This window comes from Salvelinus fontinalis, chromosome 30 (genome assembly GCF_029448725.1).
Source record: "Salvelinus fontinalis isolate EN_2023a chromosome 30, ASM2944872v1, whole genome shotgun sequence".
Classification (NCBI taxonomy): domain Eukaryota; kingdom Metazoa; phylum Chordata; class Actinopteri; order Salmoniformes; family Salmonidae; genus Salvelinus; species Salvelinus fontinalis.
Genome location: NC_074694.1, coordinates 14,172,613 through 14,184,770, shown reverse-complemented (window position 1 = coordinate 14,184,770; position 12,158 = coordinate 14,172,613). Strand labels below are relative to the sequence as shown.

Here is a 12,158-nt window from a genome sequence, read left to right as displayed (position 1 = left end):
TTTCACCCATAAAGAGGTACAAGGATCATCCGCAATACGTAACACTTTAACATCATTACTGTCTCTCACGGAAATGAATGAAACTAGAAAGTTAACATTTTGAGGTATCTTTTTGCTTACCTTTATGACAATTTACATAATTGTGCAAACTTAACCACCTTAAACATTTACATGTCTTCAGTGGGGCAATTCCGTCACCAAGATGAGTTACATAGCAACAATGCTTTCAGAATTTACTTGATATTCTGGTTCTATCATTACAGAACATAAATTAGCAGGTAATTCAATGCAAGGTCATAGTATGATGAAGGACCTCATAGATAAATACCCACCACACTCAAACTTAAACACCTTGAGATGTGATTTTGCTTTGAGGATCACTTTAAGAATGCTTTTGGATTACAAATGATGAATGTGTTCAAAAACTCCCTCAGTATACAAAGACCCTCCATTTGTACTACAGTATGTCTACAAAAAATAAGATCCATAAATCTGAAATGGATGAGAACCTTAGTAACTCCAACGGTTTAAGACAGTGTTCAGAGAGTTTATTTCCTTGTTCATGTGTCTAATCAATCTAATCATTAATCAATTCTTCAATTTTTTCCCTCCGAATGTACGAATGTAAGCCGGACTTTGGATTCATAAGGAAGTGAAAATTAATTTGGGAGAAAAATATCCCCCCTTGACAAAATTTTTGCTCAGTATACAGTGACGCACTTCATGACCTTTATACAGTATCACAGATAATTAGTCACTTTGGCATAGAAGCCTAAACGTCCCTGTTGTCCACTCAGCAGAATTAGAAAGAGCATTATTATGTCTGTCATGCTCCACGGCTGATACACCATTTCTAAATTATACTATTACTGTAAATCACAGCCATCTATTCAAATTGAACTTTGAAATGACACGCTATTACATAACCACCGAGACAACCCAACCCGAAGGTGACACTGCATGTGAATCACCATGTGAATAACCCCAAATTAAAGGTCAAGTGTATTATGTTCCTGTTTAGTGTGAAGAAATAACGTTACAAAAGGTTTACTAGACCAAGCCTATCCTTAGGTTTGTAGGCAGTATTGGTCATCATTTGCCCTATTGGCCATAACTCATATACTCAACTGTTTTAAATGCCATAGATTGGCAAATTAATATAATTTAATTGGATATGTCGGTTGGTGGTTGCATGGTTACCTGATATTTCTGTTTATTCCATAATCAATAAACCTACACAGGCACAGAGTAAACAAACATTTGAGTCAGCTCTTACTGCGTGTGTTCATGTGCATGCGTGTGGAGAGAGAGAGCGAGGGAGGGAGTTTAGGCTAGGTTGGGCGAAGTGAATGACTTCCTCCACAGCTGTGTTGGGGAAGATGGGGGAGGGGGGGGGCCTGGAAGTGAGGGGGGGACTGGAAGTGGGCGGGGGGGGGGAATGTAAAATTTGGGGAATGTTATACATTGCTAAAAAGGCTTGTTTTCGACGCCCAGAAACATATAAGTTGGGTTCAGTGATCAGGAAAACCTAAAAGTTAACGTTTGTTGGAAAGTTCAGAACGATTACCTCTTGATTTAGTCAACTGATCAACTCAACAGTTTGGTAAGCTACAATTTTATCTTGATCCTTTTATGTCTCAATTTCTTCCCTTATTCATTAGCTAAGAAAGCATCTCTGCATGGAATATTTTCTGAATCCTGAATGTGTAGGATGTTACACCCAGATATTGCTTCAAACCATTCCTTTATACCCTTTATGATCCATCTCATCTCATTCTTCTCCCTCTTCCTTACGAAACACTTTAGCAATCTCACCCACAGCCAAATGAAAGTAGACATTGTGTAAAACTTTTTTTCTCTCTCCCTCCCACTCCCTCTGCTTTCTGTTAAGCCCCTAACGCATGTCCCATCCCCCAGTACTCTTCTCCATGCTCTCTCTTCATCTCTCATGTCGGAAAGCAGCTGGGGTCGCAGAACAAAACCAGCCATGTCTTTTTTTCTAAATTCAACTGTTCGGTCATTCAACATGAATAAACAAAATAAACCTGTAGTGCACGATGGCAACGTCCTACTCTGCTCTGTCTTTTCTTTCTACCTCGCTCAAAAGTGTTCATTTTCTTTAAATGTTTAGGGACAGATTCCATTGTAAGCACGTTTCTGTGGCCCTATCATACTCCCGCCCAACCATCCCCACACCCACCCGTCTCCCTCATGTAAATATCTCTCTCCAGTTGTGTAATATTAGTTCATCTACGCAGTTTTGTTTCAGGCAAGCCAGGTCTGTAACTATTTCACTACTTTCTATGCTATACATGCACAGTATCTATCTGTTAAATATGCTACAGTTCAATTATTTGTGAATTTGTAACAAACAGGTTAGGTTCTCTTATTAACAAAACTTAGATTAGAATGTTTACATATGTCACAGACAGTAATCAAATTTCATTTAAAAGTGATCATATTATCTATGTCATAGGTTCTATGGTTCTCTGTGCAATTTCAGTGATGTTTTTTTGTTGATGTTGAACTGTTTGATGAATATTGCAGTTCTCTTCAGACGAATACAATACATTATATTATCTGACATTAGTTCGTTTTGAGTTATAGGTTCAGACCTAGTATTCAATCTCAACCTTATTATATATGTTTTCAAAACACTAAAAGCTTAGGCTATCTTGTTTTGATGAGGCATATAGCATCTGGCTGGCTACACCTTACAATCAGCGTATCAGTTTATGACTTATGATGGTTGTCACGTAGGCAAGATGAGTTCTGGCGTTGTTTTCAGATGGTTCATTTGTTGCTAAGATCTTTTTGTGTTATGAATACCATGTCATTTTGAACTTTCACCCAGATCTACACCCCTATGATTGGGGCCTGGGCCTTTGCAAAAGCATTTTCAATTCTGGTTGCTTTAGGTTTGCTTTGCAACTGTTCTAACACTGTTCCCACATAGTTTATAGAGTAATTAAAACCAAACAGGTTTATGTTCATTTATTTTCATCACAGCTGATCTTGCTGTCTTTTTAAGGCCCTCTTCTGGTTCTCTGTCATGGTATTATCAATGTTGTTATGTCTACAGTTTGGTCACTATCCTTCAACAGATGATCATGTCGATGAGCATGGCGTCCGACATCAGTCCAGCAGGGGGAGAAAGAGGGCCACATACCACTATGGTGGGAGGAAGTAAACCACTGCACCGCTTCATCAGAGGCGAGCCAAAGAGTACTGGGGTGAGACTGGAAAACAAACAACTGATGTATTCATTGTTGCCAAATACTCCAAGGAGTCACTGCTGTGAACATTTTATTTTGTGTAAAATGTTTGTATTTATCATTCAATAATTTAGTGTTAGCACTTTAGATTACAGCAAAAAATAAAGTGGTAATAGCATGGTTATAGGTAACATATGTCACGACAGTAATCATAATGAAAACATTATTTTACCAGATACCTCTTCATTTTTGTGTAAACATATGATTATTTCGGTGTCTTTATTCTATGTCCCTGGTTGGTTAGATTGTAATGCTGCTATTTATTCTATGTTCCTGGTTGGTTAGACTGTAATGCTGCTATTTATTCTATGTTCCTGGTTGGTTAGATTGTAATGATGTTCATGGGATCATCACTCTTCATCTTGGGGATTCCCATGAGGCAGGATGCACTGATGTCCTCTGCTGAGACTTTCACCCCTTTTTGGCTAGGAATCCTGGTACGCCTTTCTTGCGTGTGTCTATATAAATCTATGATACTGACAATCCAAATGTCTTAACATGACATACCTTTCAGTCCTAAAAACCCTTATTTCTTAATCTTCCATTCAATGATATCTTTCAGACCTTCTCCCATGACAGTTTGGGCATGTTGTTGAACTTATAAACCCCCTCCCTCTGCTTTGTGACAGTTCATCATCTCTGGGTTGTTATATGTGCTCACAGAGAAGAATCCTTCAAAACAACTGGTGAGTCCCATGAATTGGAATTCTGCGCAAAGGCATTATGAACGATTAGTCATGGCACATTACTGTTCATAACTATGGCAAACGATTTTCATTATACAAAAAATATAATGTAGAAAACATTAGGAACACCTTCCTAATATTGAGTTGCACTCCCTGTTGCCCTCAGAACAGCCTCATTTCACCAGAGCATGGACTCTACAAGGTGTTGAAAGCGTTCCACAGGGATGCTGGCCCATGTTGAATCCAGTGCTTCTAACAGTTGTGTCAAGTTTGCTGGATGTCCTTTGGTTGGTTGACCATTCTTGATACACACGGGAAACTGTTGAGCGTTTAAAAAAAACAGCAGCTTTGCAGTTCTTGACACACTCAAACTGGTGTGTCCGATACCTACAATCATACCCCGTTCAAAGGCACTTAAATAATTTGTCTTACCCATTCACCCTCTGAATGGCACACATACAAAATCCATGTCTCAATTGTCTCAAGGATTAAAAATATTTCTTGAACCTCTCTCCTCCCCTTCATCTACACTGATTGAAGTGGAATTAACAGGTGACATCAATAACGGATAATCGCTTTCACCTGGATTCCCCTAGTCACCTATGTCATGGAAAGAGCAGGTGTTTGTAATGTTTTGTACACTCAAGTGTATAGTAAGCATTCATGTGTGCATTCCACAGAGAGATCTCTTTTTAGTAACTTTTATCAGATTAAGGAAAAGGGAAACCTCACACTGCTCTTGACAGTATCACTGATCTTTAATAAGCTTTACGTATCGGCCTCACGGCCTTCGTCAGAGCTTTTGTGAGTTTTTTTTAAATTAGCACCCTTATGTAGACCTAGCCCCACCCACATCCGTTCCACGCATCGAAAGGGGTTGGAGGCGAAGGAAAAACTAATAAGTGCTACCAAATATAACAATATGAATTTCATAAATATTCAAATAAAGTGTGTAATAAGACATATTAAACACGTCTGTAAAACCACAATGAGGACATAGACCTACCGAGCAAGTTTTCATTAATCATTGGGTACATCGTACAAAAAACAACAGTCATCTTAAATAGGAGCATAATTCATGTTCAAATTATCCTCCAGACATTATTTCCTAAAGGACTTAATGATGAAATGCCTACGTATGGTATGTTGTGAATTTGAACATGAATTATGCTCCTATTTAAACTGACTCTGTTTTTTGTACGATGTACCCAATGATTAATGAAAACTTGCTCGGTAGGTCTATGTCCTCATTGTGGTTTTACAGACGTGTTTAATATGTCTTATTACACACTTTCTTTGAATATTTATGAAATGCATATTGTTATATTTGGTAGCACTTATTTGTTTTTCCTTCGCCTCCTACCCCTTTCGATGCATGGAACGGATGTGGGTGGGGCTAGGTCTACATAAGGGTGCAAAAAAAATGTAAACTCACAAAAGCTTTGCCGATGGCCGTGAGGCCGATACGTAAGCTTATTAAAGATCCGTGATACTATCAAGAGCAGTGTGCGGTTTCCTTTTTCCTTCGTCTGGTTCAACTGTTACCATGCACCTGCAAAAAAGATTGCTCAGATGTGTGAGTGCCTTTTGAATTTAGTAACTTTTACCAAAAAAAAAGCGTAAATGAATGTCAGACCACAGTTCCTCAACCCATTCTGTTTTTCTTATTAGTCATAGTAAAAACCACTGTGCAAAAGGTAAATAGTGGCAATTTTCAAGATGGTTATTCTTTAGGACTGTTCCCAGACCCTGACAACAGTTCATCACAATGGGATTGTCACTCTGTACTTCAGTCTGGAAATGTCATGCAAATAAATGCCTTTTAAATTTTCGGCTCACCTCATGTTAAAGTGCCTTGAAAGAAGCGTTGTCACAAAGTGGTTGCAGTTCTTTCACTACTTTATTTGTTCTCACCCTGTAGGTGACAGCAAGCCTGGCCCTTAGTATCATCTCTATGTTGGGGGTCACAGTGGCTTTCTTTGAATTCCTTAAAGGCATCCTGCACATTCGGCAATCACATGACTACTATGATCATTACCACTATGACTACAACGCCACAGAATCTGGCAGAGTTGTAGTCCCCTGGAGTAAACAACATATGGTATGTTTTGTTGCTGTTGTTGTTGTTGTGATTCCGAATCACTGTTATCTGGATCAATTATTATTAGAGCTTAGGAATTTGCTTCCTCACAATCTCTTTTAAAATGTAATAAAGGATAAACATCTTATAACACATCTTTAAAACGTCTGTAACCTTTCTCATTCTGTCTAAATAAAGATACCTTTCATTCTCTGCTCTCTCTCATCATCACAGTACCAGTTGATCAGCCTTGAGGCTGTATTTATGTACCAGAGCTTAGTAGGCATGGTGCTCCTAATTGTGATGACATCATTTGCCAGGGTTGCCCTGCGTTCCAGCAAGACACAGGTAAAGTACTGTGACAAACTTTAAAAACGTAGCTATATGTATTGTGACCTGAGGCTTGTAGACTGTGGTCAGTATGCCAGTACAATTAATCAAATACATTTTGGTTTATAAGTGCCCTACAGAACCAGACATAATCTTATCTGCAACTAATGTTATTACAGTGTATGTTTATATACAGTACAATGTATATAATGCTTTTTTGTGTGTCTATCTCATGCAGAAATGCCTAAGATAAACGCTGTTCTTTCTTCTTTACAGGCAATTGTGGTAATGCAAGATCTACCATCACCAGACTGAAGAAAGAAAACAAGGCTTATCTGACTGTCTCTGCCGTGATGGATAGATAAAACATTTGGACTTGCCCATTGATATGAAATAAATGTATTCACAAATATGTAGAACATTTCTTTAAAACCACATATATGGAATTGTCTTTGTATACACTCGTCTTTCTATACACTTGTACTTTGTAATAAATATAACATACACCACCAGTCAAAAGTTTAGACACACCTACTCATTCAACGGTTTTTCTTTATTTTTACTACTTTCTACATTGCAGAATAATAGTGAAAACATCAAAACTATGAAAAAACACATATGGAATTAGGTAGTAACCAAAATAGTGTTAAAGAAATCAAAATATTTTAGATTTTAGATTCTTCAAAGTAGCCACCCTTTGACTTCATGACAGCTTTGCACACTCTTGGCATTATCTCAACCAGCTTCACCTGGAATGCTTTTCCAACAGTCTTGAAGGCGTTCATATGCTGAGCATATGCTGAGCACTTGTTGGCTGCTTTTCCTTCCCTCTGTGGTCCAACTCATCCCAAACCATCTCAATTGGGTTGAAATTGGGTGATTGTAGAGGCCAGGTCATCTGATGCAGCACTCCATCATTCTCCTTCTTGGTCAAATAGCCCTTACACAGCCTGGGGGTGTGTTGGGCTCCCGAGTGGCGCAGCGGTTTAAGGCACTGCATCTCAGTGCTAGAGGCATCACTATAGACCCTGGTTCGATTCCAGGCTGTATCAAGGCACACTTGAGTCCCATAGGGCGGCACACAATTGGTCCACCGTCGTCCGGGTTAGGGTTTGGCTGGGGTAGGTCATCATTGTAAATAAGAATTTGTTCTTAACTTCTTGAGAATACAGGGGGTGCTGTTTTGCATTAGCATAATTGCCTCTACAGATTAAACTGCCTCTTATTCAATTATTGCTGTTACTATATGCATATAACCATATGCCATTGGATAGAAAACAAGCTATGGTTTCTAAAACCGTTCCAATTTTGTCTCTGAGTCAAACACAGGTCATTTCACAGCACTTTCCCTGAGCCAGAAGAAGATTGCAAGATGTGTATGCTCGCTTCAAAGCTCTGCCTATATATGGTCACGCGACCTATGACCCGAAACACACTTCCTTCTTCTTCCTCTGGGTGTCTGGAAGACGTCAGAGGAGAAATTTTTTGTTTATCTTGTACTGACGTGAAATAAGACCTATTTCTTTAGCGGGACCGACAACTTCCGGTTTTCTCAGACGCGCGTCTTAGAGCTGCCATTGTCTTTTGTTATGCTGACGTTACGGATGAAAACTATCTCCGTGTCGAAGTTTGTTTGATACATGTGACCATATCACCGTAATGTATGTTTTTTCAATATAGTTTAATCAGATTATTAGAATTTTTTCGGGAGTTTTGCCGTGTTCCGTTCTTTGAGTTTTTTAACTTTGGACATGGACCGTGCCAGTCGACCAGTACCCAGGCTAAATGAAGAGGGGAGGTTGCCATTGTGAATGGATTGAACGACTCATCAGGACTAAGGACACCTTGATCAACATTCTGATGAAAGACCAGCAATAGTAAGACCCAATTTACGATGTTATTTCATATATCTGTCGTGCATGTGAACTGGTCGGGCGCGTCCAGCCGGTTCTGGCTGGCCTGGTTATGCTAATTTAGCGATACATTTTGTTTTCGCTATAAAACATTTTAAAAATCTGAAATATTGTTTGGATTCACCAGATGTTGGGCTTTCAATGTCTGTACGCTGTGTATTTTTTCTGAAATGTTTTAAGACAAGTAATTAGTTATATAACGTTGGTCTCTGTAATTGTTCTAGCTGCATCAGCACTATATCAGATTGCAGCTGCAATGTAGAACTGTGATTTATACCTGAAAAATGCACATTTAAAAAAAAAAAACTATGCTATACCATAAATATGTTATCAGACTGTCATCTTATGAATTTGTTTGTTAGTTAGTGGCTATCAATATCTTAGTTTAGCCGAATTGGTGATAGCACCTGATGGAGTAAGAAACTGTTGGAGTAAGAAAATGGTGTCATTTTGCTAACGTGTTTAGCTAATAGATTTACATATTGTGTCTTCCCTGTAAAACATTTAAAAAATCTGAAATGGTGGTTTTATTCACAAGATCTGTGTCTTTCATTGGGTGTCTTGGACTTGTGATTTAATGATATTTAGATGCTACTATTTAATTGTGACGCTATGCTAGCGATGCTAATCAGTGTGGGGGGTGTGGGGGGTGCTCCCGGATCCGGGTTAGGTACTCTGTAGAGTAACTTGCCTAGTTAAATAAAGGTGTACAAAACCCAGTTGAAAACAAATGATAGTCCCACTAAGTGCAAACCAGATGGGATGGTGTATCGCTGCAGAATGCTGTGGTAGCCATGCTGGTTAAGTGTGCCTTGAATTCTAAATAAATCATTGACAGTGTCACCAGCAAAGCACCCCGACACCATCACACCTCCTCCATGCTTCACGGCGGGAACCACACATGCAGAGATCATCTATTCACCCACACCGCGTCTCACAAAGACACGGCGATTGGAACCAAAAATCTTACATTTGGACTCATCAGACCAAAGGACAGATTTCCACCTCTCTAATGTCCATTGCTTGTGTTTCTTGGCCCAAGCAAGTCTCTTCTTGTTATTGGTGTCCTTTAGTAGTGGTTTCTTTGCAGCAATTTAACCATGAAGGCCCGATTCACACAGTCTCCTCTGAACAGTTGATGTTGAGATGTGTCTGTTACGTGAACTCTGTGAAGCATTTATTTGGGCTGCAATTTCTGAGGCTGGTAACTTTAATGAACTTATCCTCTGCAGCAGAGGTAACTCTGGGTCTTCCTTTCCTGTGGCGGTCCTCATGAGAGCCAGTTTCATCATAGCGCTTGATGGTTTTTGCGACTGCACTTGAAGAAACTTTCAAAGTTCTTTAAATTTTCCGTATTGACTGACCTTCATGTCTTAAAGTAATGATGGACTGTCGTTTCTCTTTGCTTTTGAGCTGTTTTTGCCATAATATGGACTTGGTCTTTTACCAAATAGGGCTATCTTCTGTATACCACCCCTACCTTGTCACAACACAACTGATTGGCTCATACGCATTAAGAACGAAAGAAATTCCACAAATTAACTTTTAACAAGGCACACCTGCTAATTGAAATGCATTCCAGGTGACTACCTCATGAAGCTGGTTGAGAGAATGTCAAGAGGGTGCAAAGCTGTCACCAAGGCAAACACTGTCTGTTTTCGTTTCTACATGATTCCATATGTGTTATTTCATAGTGTTGATGTCTCCACTACTATTCTACAATGTCGAAAATAGTTTTAAAACAAATATTTAAAAAACTGGAATGAGTTGTTGTTTCCAGACTTTTGACTGGTACTGTAAATTGCTCAATTAGGGCCTATGTAACAGTATAAGAAAATATACAAAAAGCAAACACATCTTTGTATTTTCAAAATATACTTCACTTTCAAAATAAAACAACATCCATGTAGTGCAATAGAAAATTAACCTGATCATTATAGAGGGGTTGGTTGTTTAGCAAAAACACAGACGCATGAGCAGCTATGGGGCAAAACAGACAGGGGTTGGCTTAGATTGTTGACAAAATGTAAGCTATATCTTACTCTCCAATGTTTATTGAAAACATAAATACATTTGCACAATGAGCACTTGCTGTCTCTCAAATCATTGTCAGAGTTGTTGGTTAGCTAGCTAACAATGTTTAGCCATATTAGCATTGACATGAAATCAGTTTAAACACCACAGAACAATACGGTATCAATAACAAGATTAAACATGCTGAAACAAGCCACTTACGATTCCCCACATGGCAATTTCTTGTCTTTCTTGCTATCAATCTGGCCACCCAGAATCACAACAACACCCTGATTTCTGCCCCATGGAAGCACGTCATAAAAATCAGCGTATAATGCTTGTATGGATGTCAACCCCAACACATGTTCATGTCATCTTTACCAATCAACTGCATTACCGTTAAAAACGATTAGACTACCACCACTGATTTCTGTATGCTAGCTATGCTAACCACCAGTTTATTCGAACGGGAGTTAGCATTTAGCAACCACTTTTTCTAAGCCTGAAAAGGGACAACTTCTACATGTTATGAAGCGAGAACAGCCAAATATATCCTTAACACGTTTAAATGTTTTACTCACGTTGGCCATGGTGAAGGAGAGCCCACAGGTTTTGGTAGCTGGCCGTGTCAGTGGCACTGTATTGTTCTTAAAGCGAGCAAAGAAGTTGTTTAATTTGTCTGGGAGCAAGACGTCGGTGTCCCTGACGAGGCTGGTTTTCTTTTTGTAATCCGTGATTGACTGTAGACCCTGCCACATACGTCTCGTGTTTGAGCCGTTGAATTGCGACTCTACTTTGTCTCTATACTGATGCTTAGCTTGTTTGATTGCCTTGGAGGGAATAGCTACATTGTTTGTATTCGGTCATGTTTCCAGTCGCCTTGCCATGATTAAAAGCAGTGGTTCGTAATTTCAGTTTTGCGCAAATGCTGCCATCAATTCACGGTTTCTGGTTAGGGAAGGTTTTAATAGTCACCGTGAGTACAACATCACCCATGCACTTGCTAATAAACTCGCTCACTGAGTCAGCGTATACATCAATGTTGTTGTCTGAGGCTATCCGGAACATATCCCAGTCCACGTGATCAAAGTAATCTTGAAGCTTGGAATCCAATTGGTCGGGCCAGCGTTGAACAGACCTGAGCACAGACCTTTTAGATTCTGTCTATAGGCTGGGAGCAAAAAAAATGGAGTCGTGGTCAGATTTGCCGAAAGGAGGACAGGGGAGGGCTTTGTATGCATCGCGGAAGTTTGAGTAGCAATGATCCAGAATGCTGCCAACTAGAGTCGCGCATTCGATATGCTGATAAAATTTAGGGAGCTAAAATTTCCGCCGAAGTCGGTCCCTCTCCTTGTTCGGGCGGCGTTCGGCGGTCGACGTCACCGGTCTTCTAGCCATCGCCGATCCACCTTCCATTTTCCATTTGTTTTGTCTTTCAACACACCTGGTTTGAATTCCATCATTACATGTTGTGTATTTAACCCTCTGTTCCCCCCATGTCCTTGTCTGGAATTGTTTATTGTAGTGCTTGTGCACGTTATGCTGGTGTGTAACGGGTTTTGTTTACCCAATGATTTATTGTTCTGTTTATGATGCTTTTGTTTATTAAACTGAGCCGTTGTAAATCAGTTTTTGCTCTCCTGCGCCTGACTTCTCCAGTACGCACACCCTACAGGAGCCTTATTTTCAGATTAGCTTTGTTAAAATCCCCAGCTACAATAAATTCAGCCTCAGGATATATGGTTTCCAGTTTACATAGACTCCAGTGAAGTTCTTTCAGGGCCGTCGAGGTGTCTGCTTGGGGGAGGGGGGGGGGGGTCACGGCTGTGATTATAATCGAAGAGAATTCTCTTGGTAGATA

General features: G+C 39.6%; 1 protein-coding gene across 4 annotated transcripts; it reads left to right on the top strand.

The window, feature by feature from the left end:
- Positions 1-1,437: 1,437 nt before the first annotated feature.
- Positions 1,438-11,925, top strand: LOC129828683 (membrane-spanning 4-domains subfamily A member 15-like). 4 transcript variants are annotated; one of them, XM_055889814.1, is made up of 7 exons: positions 1,438-1,603; positions 3,105-3,233; positions 3,602-3,712; positions 3,905-3,961; positions 5,883-6,062; positions 6,276-6,389; positions 6,648-11,925. In XM_055889814.1, exons 2-7 carry the CDS (start codon positions 3,105-3,107, stop codon positions 6,684-6,686), a joined length of 630 nt encoding a protein of 209 aa, XP_055745789.1. In that variant the 5' UTR covers positions 1,438-1,603; the 3' UTR covers positions 6,687-11,925. The 4 variants fall into 4 exon arrangements, with proteins under 4 accessions (XP_055745789.1, XP_055745792.1, XP_055745790.1 ...); XM_055889817.1 differs by having other exon boundaries at positions 3,083-3,233; XM_055889815.1 differs by lacking the exon at positions 1,438-1,603 and adding an exon at positions 2,190-2,278.
- The last annotated feature ends 233 nt before the right edge of the window (positions 11,926-12,158 follow it).